This window comes from Bombina bombina, chromosome 6 (assembly GCF_027579735.1).
Source record: "Bombina bombina isolate aBomBom1 chromosome 6, aBomBom1.pri, whole genome shotgun sequence".
NCBI classification, from domain to species: Eukaryota; Metazoa; Chordata; class Amphibia; order Anura; family Bombinatoridae; genus Bombina; species Bombina bombina.
Window position 1 is genome coordinate 868998406 of NC_069504.1, and position 16314 is coordinate 869014719.

Sequence of the window (16314 nt, forward strand, 5' to 3'; positions counted from 1 at the left end):
ACATAGGGCACACTAAAAGAAAAGTTAGAACTAGATTTAATGAACATCTGTACAATATAAAAGACAATTTTGATAAGCGTAGTGTACCCAACCATTTTAGGGCTGTTAATAGTAATGATACAAGGGGTCTCACTATACAGGTAATAGATTGGATTCCCCCTACCACTAACAATAGATTAAAGGGCCATTATACACTCATTTTTTCTTTGCATAAATGTTTTGTAGATGATCTATTTATATAGCCCATAAAGTTTTTTTTTTAAATAAATGTATAGTTTTGCTTATTATTAAATAACATTGCGCTGATTTTCCGACTCCTAACCAAGCCCCAAAGTTTTATTTGAATACTGTCAGCTACCTTCTCCAGCTTGCTCCTGTTTGTGTAAAGGGTCTTTTTATATGCAAAAGAAGGGGGAGGGGGGGAGTGTCTTATTTGCCACTTGCAGTGGGCTTTACAGCAGCCTTTTCAACAGAGCTAAACTGACAGCTTCTAAGTAAGTTTTTAAACAGTTTTATACTGGATTTTTATATCAGTATCTGTGCATCTTATTCTTTATAGTAGTGTCTATTACATGCATTTATACGAAAATGAGTGTATACTGTCCCTTTAAGAGCCCTTAGACAGAATGGATATTCAGACTTAAACATTTGAATCCATTAGGTCTCAATGTGGATTTAGATGTGCAGGCATTCCTGTAATAAGTCTCCCCTCTTCTTTGGATTACTAGTTTTTAAAATTAGTCTTCAAAGTAAAATGTATTTTTGTGTTTTTTATTTTGTACCTCAAATGAATTCCGTTTAGCAAAGGGGTGTTTTAAACTTAATGTTTTATAGCATGAGAGCTTTTGATATAATTAATGTTATTAAGGGTGAGTAAATTTGCGCTCATTTTTATTTCTTCTTAATATGAATTTTGCAAATAAGTTTTTATCACAATTTATCATTGTGAATGCATTCTGATGTATTTTATTTTGTGTTGTGTCTTGTAAATTACCAAGTTTACATGGTTGGCTATAATACAATCACAAAATGTTTGAACTGGCACATTGGTGTCATAAGGGTTCGGCAAACAATTGAAAGTACCAATCAGGTAGGAGGAAGCATTGTAAATACGCTTGTTCCCTCCAGTTGATTATTGCTCTTGAGAAAGCCCGGGCGTACTCCGGGAGAAAACGCGTTGACTTGTTATGTCCTGTCCAAGGATCCGTAGCTGAGCTGCAGAGGAGTGTTCCAATCGGATGTAAGCACTATATGCAACCAATATTTGGGAACAGTAGCAGACGCGAGGACCAATACTGGACTAGTGACTACTTCTTTGCCTAAAAGAACTTACTTCTAGTAGATGTAATTTTAATGTGCTTCTTTTATTGTACATAAAAACCACCTTGAATTTGGGTTGCGCTGTCTCTTCTGTTTACAATATCATAAAGAAAAAACATAATTTATGCTTACCTGATAAATTTATTTCTCTTGTAGTGTATCCAGTCCACGGATCATCCATTACTTATGGGATATTAACTCCTCCCCAACAGGAAGTGCAAGAGGATTCACCCAGCAGAGCTGCTATATAGCTCCTCCCCTAACTGCCATTACCAGTCATTCGACCGAAAACATGCAGAGAAAGGAAAACCATAGGGTGCAGTGGTGACTGTAGTTTAATGGAAAAATTACCTGCCTTAAAGTGACAGGGCGGGCCGTGGACTGGATACACTACAAGAGAAATAAATTTATCAGGTAAGCATAAATTATGTTTTCTCTTGTTAAGTGTATCCAGTCCACGGATCATCCATTACTTATGGGATACCAATACCAAAGCTAAAGTACACGGATGACGGGAGGGACAGGCAGGCTCTTTATACGGAAGGAACCACTGCCTGTAGAACCTTTCTTCCAAAAACAGCCTCCGAAGAAGCAAAAGTGTCAAATTTGTAAAATATGGAAAAAGTATGAAGAGAAGACCAAGTTGCAGCCTTGCAAATCTGTTCAACAGAAGCCTCATTCTTAAAGGCCCAAGTGGAAGCCACAGCTCTAGTAGAATGTGCTGTAATTCTTTCAGGAGGCTGCTGTCCAGGAGTCTCATAGGCTAACCGTATTATGCTACGAAGCTAAAAGGAGAGAGAGGTAGCCGAAGCTTTTTGACCTCTCCTCTGACCAGAATAAACGACAAACAGGGAAGACGTTTGTCGAAAATCCTTAGTTGCCTGTAGATAAAATTTCAGGGCACGGACTACATCTAGATTGTGTAGCAGACGTTCCTTTTTCGAAGAAGGATTAGGACACAAAGATGTAACCACAATCTCTTGATTGATATTCCTGTTAGTGACCACCTTAGGTAGGAACCCAGGTTTAGTACGCAGAACTACCTTGTCTGAATGAAAAATCAGATAAGGAGAATCACAATGTAAGGCCGATAACTCAGACTCTTCGAGCCGAGGAAATCGCCATTAAAAACAGAACTTTCCAAGATAACAACTTGATATCAATGGAATGAAGGGGTTCAAACGGAACCCCCTGTAAAACATTAAGAACTAAGTTCAAACTCCATGGTGGAGCAACAGTTTTAAACACAGGCTTGATCCTAGCTAAAGCCTGACAAAAAGCTTGAACGTCCGGAACTTCTGACAGACGTTTGTGTAAAAGAATGGACAGAGCTGAAATCTGTCCCTTTAAGGAACTAGCGGATAAACCCTTTTCTAAACCTTCTTGTAGAAAAAAGACAATATCCTCGGAATCCTAACCTTACTCCATGAGTAACTCTTGGATTCGCACCAATATAAGTATTTGCGCCATATCTTATGGTAAATCTTTCTGGTAACAGGCTTCCTAGCCTGTATTAAGGTATCAATAACTGACTCAGAAAAACCACGTTTTGATAAAATCAAGCGTTCAATTTCCAAGCAGTCAGCTTCAGAGAAATTAGATTTTGATGTTTGAAGGGACCCTGGATCAGAAGGTCCTGTTTCAGAGGTAGCGACCAAGGTGGACAGGATGACATGTCCACTAGATCTGCATACCAAGTCCTGCGTGGCCATGCAGGCGCTATTAGAATCACTGATGCTCTCTCCTGTTTGATTCTGGCAATCAATCGAGGAAGCATCGGGAAGGGTGGAAACACATAAGCCATCCCGAAGGTCCAAGGTGCTGTCAAAGCATCTATCAGAACCGCTCCCGGATCCCTGGATCTGGACCCGTAACGAGGAAGCTTGGCGTTCTGTCGAGACGCCATGAGATCTATCTCTGGTTTGCCCCAACGTCGAAGTATTTGGGCAAAGACCTCCGGATGAAGTTCCCACTCCCCCGGATGAAAAGTCTGACGACTTAAGAAATCCGCCTCCCAGTTCTCCACTCCCGGGATGTGGATTGCTGACAGGTGGCAAGAGTGAGACTCTGCCCAGCGAATTATCTTTGATACTTCCATCATTGCTAGGGAGCTTCTTGTCCCTCCCTGATGGTTGATGTAAGCTACAGTCGTGATGTTGTCCGACTGAAACCTGATGAACCCCCGAGTTGTTAACTGGGGCCAAGCCAGAAGGGCATTGAGAACTGCTCTCAATTCCAGAATGTTTATTGGTAGGAGACTCTCCTCCTGATTCCATTGTCCCTGAGCCTTCAGAGAATTCCAGACAGCGCCCCAACCTAGTAGGCTGGCGTCTGTTGTTACAATTGTCCAGTCTGGCCTGCTGAATGGCATCCCCCTGGACAGATGTGGCCGAGAAAGCCACCATAGAAGAGAATTTCTGGTCTCTTGATCCAGATTCAGAGTAGGGGACAAGTCTGAGTAATCCCCATTCCACTGACTTAGCATGCACAATTGCAGCGGTCTGAGATGTAGACGTGCAAAGGGTACTATGTCCATTGCTGCTACCATTAAGCCGATCACCTCCATGCATTGAGCTACTGACGGGTGTTGAATGGAATGAAGGACACGGCATGCATTTTGAAGCTTTGTTAACCTGTCTTCTGTCAGGTAAATCTTCATTTCTACAGAATCTATAAGAGTCCCCAAGAAGGGAACTCTTGTGAGTGGAAAGAGAGAACTCTTCTTTTCGTTCACCTTCCATCCATGCGACCTTAGAAATGCCAGTACCAACTCTGTAAGAGACTTGGCAGTTTGAAAGCTTGAAGCTTGTATCAGAATGTCGTCTAGGTACGGAGCTACCGCAATTCCTCGCGGTCTTAGTACCGCCAGAAGAGCACACAGAACCTTTGTGAAGATTCTCGGAGCCGTAGCCAATCCGAATGGAAGAGCTACAAACTGGTAATGCCTGTCTAGAAAGGCAAACCTTAGATACCGGTAATGATCTTTGTGAATCGGTATGTGAAGGTAAGCATCCTTTAAATCAACTGTGGTCATGTACTGACCCTTTTGGATCATGGGTAAAATTGTCCGAATAGTTTCCATTTTGAACGATGGAACTCTTAGGAATTTGTTTAGGATCTTTAAATCCAAGATTGGCCTGAAAGTTCCCTCTTTTTTGGGAACCACAAACAGATTTGAGTAAAACCCTTGTCCTTGTTCCGACCGCGGAACCGGATGGATCACTCCCATTAATAAAAGATCTTGTACGCAGCGTAGAAACGCCTTTTTCTTTATTTGGTTTGTTGACAACCTTGACAGATGAAATCTCCCTCTTGGGGGAGAGAATTTGAAGTCTAGAAGGTATCCCTGAGATATGATCTCTAACGCCCAGGGATCCTGGACATCTCTTGCCCAAGCCTGGGCGAAGAGAGAAAGTCTGCCCCCCACTAGATCTGTTCCCGGATCGGGGGCCCTCGATTCATGCTGTCTTAGGGGCAGCAGCAGGTTTCCTGGCCTGCTTGCCCTTGTTCCAGGACTGGTTAGGTCTCCAGCCTTGTCTGTAGCGAGCAACAGCTCCTTCCTGTTTTGGTGCAGAGGAAGTTGATGCTGCTCCTGCTTTGAAATTACGAAAGGAACGAAAATTAGACTGTCTAGCCTTAGGTTTGGCTCTGTCTTGAGGCAGGGCATGGCCTTTACCTCCTGTAATGTCAGCGATAATTTCTTTCAACCCGGGCCCGAATAAGGTCTGCCCTTTGAAAGGTATATTAAGCAATTTAGATTTAGAAGTAACGTCAGCTGACCAGGATTTTAGCCACAGTGCTCTGCGTGCCTGAATGGCGAATCCGGAATTCTTAGCCGTAAGTTTAGTTAAATGTACTACGGCATCTGAAATAAATGAGTTAGCTAACTTAAGGGCTTTAAGCTTGTGTGTAATCTCATCTAATGGAGCTGATTCAAGTGTCTCTTCCAGAGACTCAAACCAAAATGCTGCTGCAGCCGTGACAGGCGCAATGCATGCAAGAGGTTGCAATATAAAACCTTGTTGAACAAACATTTTCTTAAGGTAACCCTCTAACTTTTTATCCATTGGATCTGAAAAGGCACAGCTATCCTCCACCGGGATAGTGGTACGCTTAGCTAAAGTAGAAACTGCTCCCTCCACCTTAGGGACCGTTTGCCATAAGTCCCGTGTGGTGGCGTCTATTGGAAACATCTTTCTAAATATCGGAGGGGGTGAGAACGGCACACCGGGTCTATCCCACTCCTTAGTAACAATTTCAGTAAGTCTCTTAGGTATAGGAAAAACGTCAGTACTCGCCGGTACCGCAAAATATTTATCCAACCTACACATTTTCTCTGGTATTGCAACTGTGTTACAATCATTCAGAGCCGCTAACACCTCCCCTAGTAATACACGGAGGTTTTCCAGCTTAAATTTAAAATTTGAAATATCTGAATCCAGTTTGTTTGGATCAGAACCGTCACCCGCAGAATGAAGCTCTCCGTCCTCATGTTCTGCAAATTGTGACGCAGTGTCTGACATGGCCCTAATATTATCAGCGCACTCTGTTCTCACCCCAGAGTGATCACGCTTACCTCTTAGTTCTGGTAATTTAGCCAAAACTTCAGTCATAACAGTAGCCATATCCTGTAATGTGATTTGTAATGGCCGCCCAGATGTACTCGGCGCTACAATATCACGCACCTCCCGAGCGGGAGATGCAGGTACTGACACGTGAGGCGAGTTAGTCGGCATAACTCTCCCCTCGTTGTTTGGTGAAATATGTTCAATTTGTACAGATTGACTTTTATTTAAAGTAGCATCAATACAGTTAGTACATAAATTTCTATTGGGCTCCACTTTGGCTTTAGCACATATAGCACAGATATCTTCCTCTGAATCAGACATGTTTAACACACTAGCAAATAAACTAGCAACTTGGAAATACTTTTCAAGTAATTTACTATAATATGAAAACGTACTGTGCCTATAAGAAGCACAGAAAAAGTTATGACAGTTGAAAATTAATAAACTGAAAAGTTATAGCATCAAATCTTTGTAAAAAACACAATTTTAGCAAAGGATTGCTCCCATTAGCAAAGGATAACTAACCCTGATAGCAGAAAAAAAAAAAATACAGAAATAAACGTTTTTTTTAATCACAGCTCTGCTGTGAGTGATTACCTCCCTCAAAACAAGTTTTGAAGACCCCTGAGTTCTGTAGAGATGAACCGGATCATGCAGGGAAGACAATAAACTTCTGACTGAATTTTTTGATGCGTAGCAAAAGCACCAAAAAAGGTCCCTCCCCCTCACACATAACAGTGAGAGAGATCAGTAAACTGTCATAAATTAAATAAAACGACTGCCAAGTGGAAAAAAATAGTGCCCAAAACATTTTTTCACCCAGTACCTCAGAAAATTAAACGATTTTACATGCCAGCAAAAAACGTTTAACATTAATAAATTGAGTGTTATTAAAAAGCCTGTTGCTAGTCCCTGCAAATTAGGCTAAAGTTTTATGCATACAGTATAATTCCAGTGAAGTGCCATTCCCCAGAATACTGAAGTGTAAAATATACATACATGACAGCCTGATACCAGTTGCTGCTACTGCATTTAAGGCTGAGTTTACATTATATCGGTATGGCAGAATTTTCTCATCAATTCCATTGTCAGAAAATAATAAGCTGCTACATACCTCTTGCAGATTAATCTGCCCACTGTCCCCTGATCTGAAGTTTACCTCTCCTCAGATGGCCGAGAAACAGCAATATGATCTTAACTACTCCGGCTAAAATCATAGAAAAACTCAGGTAGATTCTTCTTCAAATTCTACCAGAGAAGGAATAACACACTCCGGTGCTATTATAAAATAACAAACTTTTGATTGAAGGTATGAAACTAAGTATAATCACCACAGTCCTCTCACACATCCTATCTATTTGTTGGGTGCAAGAGAATGACTGGTAATGGCAGTTAGGGGAGGAGCTATATAGCAGCTCTGCTGGGTGAATCCTCTTGCACTTCCTGTTGGGGAGGAGTTAATATCCCATAAGTAATGGATGATCCGTGGACTGGATACACTTAACAAGAGAAAAATATCTGATGTGTTAGAGAAGGTCATTATTACTTTATTAACCATTTTCAGGGGTTAAACGTAAGTAGTTAATAATGCACTACTGAGACACATCTGAACAAATCTGGTAAGGCATATGTGCATAGTCGACAATCCCCATCTAGCTCACTGTGGTGCACTGATGATTTTGAGCTCTCATATGTATGCTTTTCAACAAAATATACCAAAAGAACAAAAACATAATAAAATAAATAAATTGAAGTCTCTTAAAGTTGCATTTTGAATATCATGCCTCAAAAAAAAAAAAAAAGTTAAGAAAAAAACAAAATGTGTGAGTTAACCTGCCTACCTTCCAACAGTACGACTCCCTTTTGGATGTCTGAGGTATACTTGCTTCGTATAAGACACCAGGCATACTCAAACTGAGTGCTCTTGCTGAGTGCGCCGGATGACAGCTCTGCCAGGTATTTCTTCTCAAAACGCTGCAATGACAAATTAATAGAAATGCATAAAGCAAATATATAGAACAAGTAATATTTCATAGGAACATAATTGATCCTTGTGATCTAAGGCAATGTTCTTTAAACTTTGTACCTCAAAACCCAGTGCCATGTTGCCACATACATTTGTGACCCTATTTTTATATTTGGTCTTAAAAATTCTGAAGTAATCAACAAGATAGCTGCAATTTTTGGGAAACTGACTGAAATGTGTGCATACTTTATTCCTGATTGTAGTCAAACTTGTAAGTGTTGTAAAAGGTAATAACACACACTCTCCTGCAACACACACAAGCGCAACTCCACACGCTCTCTCTCATATAAAAACACGAACACAGACAAACACACACACACTCTTCTACAACAGACATAAGTCGCAATACAGTAATGGATCCCGACCCGTGGTTTTAAGAACCCTGAAATGTGTTTTATTCCAGATAGTAGTCAAACTTGTGTTGTAAAAGGCAATAACACACACACACACCACACATTCTCATACAACACACACAAGCACAACTCCACACACTCTCTCTCATATAACACAAACACACACCACACGCACGCACTCCTACAACAGACACAAGTCGCGATCCATTAATGGGTTCCGACCCGTGGTTTGAAGAACCCTGATCTAAAGGATGCTCAGAAAACTGTGAAGAATGATATCCTCATCAAAAGTGTTGTAGTATAACAAAATGGCTCTCCACCTAAGATGTGAGAGAAAGTTATACTTATACAATATGGTCCCATTTTATTCCCATAAATTTGAGAAGTAAATTAATAAAAAAAAACACAATACATTCACATAAAAAGGAAGGTTCTAAATAAAAGGTAAAAGCTTTAATTTTGTTAGAATATGTAATATGCCCTGTAGTATTTCTCTTTAACACAATGTGTTCCACCCCAGTAAGAGTAGCAAATGCTCCGCTCAGAAAACATAATTTATGTAAGAACTTACCTGATAAATTCATTTCTTTCATATTAGCAAGAGTCCATGAGCTAGTGACGTATGGGATATACATTCCTACCAGGAGGGGCAAAGTTTCCCAAACCTTAAAATGCCTATAAATACACCCCTCACCACACCCACAATTCAGTTTAACGAATAGCCAAGAAGTGGGGTGATAAGAAAGGAGCGAAAGCATAAAAAAAATAAGGAATTGGAATAATTGTGCTTTATACAAAAAAATCATAACCACCACAAAAAAGGGTGGGCCTCATGGACTCTTGCTAATATGAAAGAAATGAATTTATCAGGTAAGTTCTTACATAAATTATGTTTTCTTTCATGTAATTAGCAAGAGTCCATGAGCTAGTGACGTATGGGATAATAAATACCCAAGATGTGGAACTTCCACGCAAGAGTCACTAGAGAGGGAGGGATAAAATAAAGACAGCCAATTCCGCTGAAAAATTAATCCACTACCCAAATCAAAAAAGTTTAAAAATTTTTATAATGAAAAAAACTGAAATTATAAGCAGAAGAATCAAACTGAAACAGCTGCCTGAAGTACCATTCTACCAAAACTGCTTCTAAAGAAGAGAAAACATCAAAATGGTAGAACATAGTAAAAGTATGCAAAGAAGACCAAGTCATTGCTTCGCAAATCTGATCAACAGAAGCTTCATTCTTAAAAAGCCCAGGAAGTATAAACTTACCTAGTAGAATGAGCCGTAATCCTCCGAGGCGGGAATCCACCCGACTCCAAATAAACATGATGAATCAAAAGTTTAAGCAAGATGCCAAATAAATGGCAGAAGCCTTTTGACCTTCCTAAAACCAGAAAAGATAACAAATAGACTAGAAGTCTATCTGAAATCTGAATAGCTTCAACATAGAATTTCAAAAACTCTTACCATATCCAAAGAAAGTAAGAATCTCACCAAAGAAGCCTTAGGAAAACAATAATTCCTCCCTAATGTTGTTAGAATTTACAACTTTAGGTAAGAATTGAAATGAGGACAGCAAAAACCACCTTATCCTGATGAAAAAAAATCAGAAAAAAAAGAGATTCACAAGAAAGAACAGATAATTCAAAAAACTGTTCTAGCTGAAGAGATGTCCAAAAAGAACAATACTTTCCATGAAAGTAATTAATGTCCAGAGCAAGCATATGCTCAAATAGAAGGGCCTGAAAAGCCTTCAGAACCAAAATAAGACTCCAAGGAGGAGAAATTGGCTTAATGACAGGTTTGATACGAATCAAAACCTGAACAAAATGATGAATATCATGAAGAAACACTGCCTTATCCTGATGAAAAATCAGAAAAGGATATTCACAAAAAAGAGCAGATAACTCAAAAACTCTTCTAGCAGAAGAAATAACCAAAAGGAACAATACTTTTCCAAGAAAGTAATTAATGTTCAGAGAATGCATAGTTTCGAACGGAGGAGCCTGTAAAGCCCTCAGCACCAAATTGAGACTCCAAAGAGGAGAGATTGAATAAATGACAGGCTTGATACGGACCAAAGCCTGTACAAAACAATGAATATCAGGATGATTAGCAATCTATCTGAAAAAAGAACAGAAAGAGTAGAGATTTGTCCTATCAAAGAACTGAAGACAAAACCTAATCCAAACCAACCTGAAAAAATAATAAAATTCTATGAATTTTAAAAGAATGCCAAGAAAAATAGGTCTTCCAGACTCAATAACAAATCTTTCTAGAGACAGATTTACGAGCCTGAAACATAGTATTAATCAATGAGTCAGAGAAACCTCTATGACTAAAAATCGAGCGTTCAATCTCCATCTCTTCAAATTTAATGATTTGAGATCCTGATGGAAAAAATTGGCCTTGAGAAAGAAGGTCTGGTTTAAACGGAAGTGACCAAGGTTGGCAACTGGCCATCCGAATGAGATCCGCTTACCAAAACCTGAGAGGCCATGCTGGAGCCACCAGCAGAACAAACAAATACTCCATAAGAATCTTTGGAAATTACTTTGGAAGAAGAACTAGAGGCGGAAAGAAATAAACAAAAAGATAATTCCAAAGAAATGTCAATGCATACACTACTTCCGCCTGAGGATCCCCGGACCTGAATAGGCCCCTGTAAAGTTCTTTATTCAGATGAGATGCCAACAGATCTATTTCTAGAAATGCTTACATCTGAAAAATTGAAAAAACATATCTGGGTATGAGAGACCATTCTCCCGGATGTAAAGCTTGATTAACAGAGATAATCCGCTTCCCAAATATCTATACCTGGAAAAAAAAAACACAGAATTTAGATAGGAGCTGGATTTAGCCCAAGCTAATATCCGAGACACTTCTGTCACAGCCTAAGGACTGATAGTCCCACCCTGATGATTGACATACACCAAAGTTGTGATATTGTCTGAAAAACAATAAACGTCTCTTCTTCAAAAAAGAAGCTAACTGAAAAACTCTGAGAAAACACGGAGTTCTAAAATATCAAATGGTAATCTCGCCTCCTGAGATTTCCAAACCCCTTGTGCTGACAGAGATCCTCAGACAGCATCCCAACCAAAAAGACTCACATCTGTAGAGATCATGGTCCAGGTTGAAAGAAACGAAGAGACCTGAAGAACTAAATGATGGTGATCTTAACCACCAATCAAGATAAATATTAGGATTTGAAGATTTAAAATGTGAAATCCTAGAATCCCTGCACCATAATTCAGCATAAAAAACTGGAAAGGTTCTTTCTATTGAAAATGAGCAAAGGGAATTGAATCCAATGCTGTGGCCATAAGACCTAAAACTTCTATGCATATATAGCAACTGAAGGAAATAGAGACTAAAGGTACCGACAGACGGAACCCAATAAAATTGTCCCTTGTCTGATAGAGACCAAGACAGTGACACAAACTATCTGGAAACCTAAAAAAGGTGACCCTTGTGTGAGGAATCAAGAGCTTTTGAAAAAAAGATTCTCTAACTATGTCCTGGAAGAACAAAGTGAATCATATGAGATTCCGCATCCTCAGAAAATAATCTGAATGAAAACAGAAAAATGAAAATACGCATTTATTGTATCTAATGAAAACAAATAATGCTATCACTGACCAAAAAAAGGCAGAATAGTTTGAATAAGACTCCAAAACCCAGTTCCTAAAAATGGAACTGGAAGAAATACCCCAGAAGATTCCAGGTCTGAGCAGCGCTTGAACCCCACAGGTGATCAGCCATGCTTCAACAGTAGCCGAAATATATAGGACCGAAACACACTTAAAGAAAGTGTTAGCCTTACTGGAATAGCTGGAATATAATAGAGAAAAAAAGACTTCTCACAGATGGTTTATTCTGAACTTATTCTGTACCCAAAATCAAAGAAATTTGGACCGAATAGAACCAAATAAATTTCAAAAAAGTCTTAACCTGCCCCTTACCAGCCGAGCTGGAATACGGCACGTACATCGCAATTTTAGGGAGCCGATTTTGAAATGAAAAATTTCCAATTAAAAACATGTTACTTGGGAAAGAAATCAGGAATTTGTTCCTTAATAAGAACAACCAAACTAATATAAGTTTAAAGTTTTAGTCTTAGAAACTCAATCTTGAAGCCCAGAGTAACAGTTAAGAATTGAATCCAATTATAACTGATTATCTTAGAACAAAAGAAATATGGATTTTTATAAATCACAAAATTCTTCTAGCTAAAACAGCTAAAGACATAGATTAAACCTCATTTGTGAAAATATTCAATAAAATGAAGTCACAAATTAAATTATTAGCATGATAGTCTAGTTAAAGGACCAGTCAATACACTGGACTTGCATAATCAATAAATGCAAAACAACAAGACAAATGCAACAGCACCTAGTCTAGTACATTTTGTCCCTTAACAATGCTAAAATAAATCATAATCTGATACTTGATCTTAAAGTAAACAGAAAAAATGAAGCAAATGCAACATCATCCAAATAAATCACAGGTCCAAGAAAAGTACCTGAAACTAAATAATTTTCCATAAATAAGATACAACCATCTAAAGGAAAATAAATACTATTTTGCTATAGAAACAATAGCATAATTAGTAGGAGTAGAGATAGCCCCAATAAATTCGAGAACCCTCCAAATTGAATTTAACTGCCGGCAAAGAATATAGTTTAAAACCTTAGAAGAAGGAATAAAAGAAAATTCTCAGCCTATTCCATTCCCTAGAATGAGGAACTGGAAAAAAACCTCTGAAAACACAGAAGAATAAATAAGCAGAAATAAAATGTTAGCTAGTCTTGAAAAAGAACTAGTTACCTTAATATTAAAAATAATCAACACCTTTTCAACAAAGAAAAAATGTACTTTAATAAAAAAAACAGAATTTATGTTTACCTGATAAATTACTTTCTCCAACGGTGTGTCCGGTCCACGGCGTCATCCTTACTTGTGGGATATTCTCTTCCCCAACAGGAAATGGCAAAGAGCCCAGCAAAGCTGGTCACATGATCCCTCCTAGGCTCCGCCTTCCCCAGTCATTCGACCGACGTAAAGGAGGAATATTTGCATAGGAGAAATCATATGATACCGTGGTGACTGTAGTTAAAGAAAATAAATTATCAGACCTGATTAAAAAAACCAGGGCGGGCCGTGGACCGGACACACCGTTGGAGAAAGTAATTTATCAGGTAAACATAAATTCTGTTTTCTCCAACATAGGTGTGTCCGGTCCACGGCATCATCCTTACTTGTGGGAACCAATACCAAAGCTTTAGGACACGGATGATGGGAGGGAGCAAATCAGGTCACCTAGATGGAAGGCACCACGGCTTGCAAAACCTTTCTCCCAAAACTAGCCTCAGAAGAAGCAAAAGTATCAAATTTGTAAAATTTAGTAAAAGTGTGCAGTGAAGACCAATTCGCTGCCTTACATATCTGATCAACAGAAGCCTCGCTCTTAAAGGCCCATGTGGAAGCCACGGCCCTAGTGGAATGAGCTGTGATTCTTTCAGGAGGCTGCCGACCGGCAGTCTCATAAGCCAATCTGATGATGCTTTTAAGCCAAAAAGAGAGAGAGGCAGAAGTTGCTTTTTGACCTCTCCTTTTACCAGAATAAACAACAAACAAGGAAGATGTTTGTCTAAAATCCTTTGTAGCATCTAAATAGAATTTTAGAGCACGAACTACATCAAAATTGTGCAACAAACGTTCCTTCTTTGAAACTGGATTCGGACACAAAGAAGGCACGACTATCTCCTGGTTAATGTTTTTGTTAGATACAACTTTCGGAAGAAAACCAGGTTTAGTACGCAAAACCACCTTATCTGCATGGAACACCAGGTAAGGAGGAGAACACTGCAGAGCAGATAACTCTGAAACTCTTCTAGCAGAAGAAATTGCAACCAAAAACAAAACTTTCCAAGATAATAACTTAATATCTACGGAATGTAAGGGTTCAAACGGAACCCCCTGAAGAACTGAAAGAACTAAGTTGAGACTCCAAGGAGGAGTCAAAGGTTTGTAAACAGGCTTGATTCTAACCAGAGCCTGAACAAAAGCTTGAACATCTGGCACAGCCGCCAGCTTTTTGTGAAGTAAAACAGATAAAGCAGAAATCTGTCCCTTCAAAGAACTTGCAGATAATCCTTTCTCCAAACCTTCTTGAAGAAAGGATAGAATCTTAGGAATTTTTATCTTGTTCCATGGGAATCCTTTAGATTCACACCAACAGATATATTTTTTCCATATTTTATGGTAGATTTTTCTAGTTACAGGCTTTCTGGCCTGAACAAGAGTATCAATGACAGAATCTGAGAACCCTCGCTTTGATAAAATCAAGCGTTCAATCTCCAAGCAGTCAGTTGGAGTGAGGCCAGATTCGGATGTTCGAACGGACCTTGAACAAGAAGGTCCTGTCTCAAAGGTAGCTTCCATGGTGGAGCCGATGACATATTCACCAGGTCTGCATACCAAGTCCTGCGTGGCCACGCAGGAGCTATCAAGATCACCAATGCCCTCTCCTGATTGATCCTGGCTACCAGCCTGGGGATGAGAGGAAACGGTGGGAATACATAAGCTAGGTTGAAGGTCCAAGGTGCTACTAGTGCATCTACTAGAGTCGCCTTGGGATCCCTGGATCTGGACCCGTAGCAAGGAACCTTGAAGTTCTGACGAGAGGCCATCAGATCCATGTCTGGAATGCCCCACAATTGAGTAATTTGGGCAAAGATTTCCGGATGGAGTTCCCACTCCCCCGGATGAAATGTCTGACGACTCAGAAAATCCGCTTCCCAATTTTCCACTCCTGGGATGTGGATTGCAGACAAGTGGCAGGAGTGAGTCTCCGCCCATTGAATGATTTTGGTCACTTCTTCCATCGCCAGGGAACTCCTTGTTCCCCCCTGATGGTTGATATACGCAACAGTCGTCATGTTGTCTGATTGAAACCGTATGAATTTGGCCTTTGCTAGCTGAGGCCAAGCCTTGAGAGCATTGAATATCGCTCTCAGTTCCAGAATATTTATCGGGAGAAGAGATTCTTCCCGAGACCAAAGACCCTGAGCTTTCAGGAGTTCCCAGACCGCGCCCCAGCCCACCAGACTGGCGTCGGTCGTGACAATGACCCACTCTGGTCTGCGGAAGCTCATCCCCTGCGACAGGTTGTCCAGGGTCAGCCACCAACGGAGTGAATCTCTGGTCCTCTGATCTACTTGTATCGTCGGAGACAAGTCTGTATAATCCCCATTCCACTGACTGAGCATGCACAGTTGTAATGGTCTCAGATGAATTCGCGCAAAAGGAACTATGTCCATTGCCGCGACCATCAAACCTATTACTTCCATGCACTGCGCTATGGAAGGAAGAGGAACAGAATGAAGTACTTGACAAGAGCTTAGAAGTTTTGATTTTCTGGCCTCTGTCAGAAAAATCCTCATTTCTAAGGAGTCTATTATTGTTCCCAAGAAGGGAACTCTTGTTGACGGAGATAGAGAACTTTTTTCTACGTTCACTTTCCACCCGTGAGATCTGAGAAAGGCCAGGACAATGTCCGTATGAGCCTTTGCTTGTGGTAGGGACGACGCTTGAATCAGTATGTCGTCCAAGTAAGGTACTACTGCAATGCCCCTTGGTCGTAGCACCGCTAGAAGGGACCCTAGTACCTTTGTGAAAATTCTTGGAGCAGTGGCTAATCCGAATGGAAGTGCCACAAACTGGTAATGCTTGTCCAGAAAGGCGAACCTTAGGAACCGATGATGTTCCTTGTGGATAGGAATATGTAGATACGCATCCTTTAAATCCACCGTGGTCATGAATTGACCTTCCTGGATGGAAGGAAGAATTGTCCGAATGGTTTCCATTTTGAACGATGGAACCTTGAGAAACTTGTTTAGGATCTTGAGATCTAAGATTGGTCTGAATGTTCCCTCTTTTTTGGGAACTATGAACAGATTGGAGTAGAATCCCATCCCTTGTTCTCCTAATGGAACAGGATGAATCACTCCCATTTTTAACAGGTCTTCTACACAATGTA

At 40.0% G+C, this 16314-nt stretch overlaps 1 protein-coding gene across 1 annotated transcript in view; it reads right to left on the reverse strand.

Annotated features, from left to right (window-relative positions):
• FIS1 (fission, mitochondrial 1) overlaps positions 1–16314 on the reverse strand; it is a 231324-nt gene that overhangs the window by 99361 nt on the left and 115649 nt on the right. The window contains exon 2 of the mRNA XM_053718341.1: positions 7730–7862. Within this exon, the coding sequence (XP_053574316.1) occupies positions 7730–7862 (133 nt within the window). The remainder of the gene's footprint in view (positions 1–7729; positions 7863–16314) is intronic.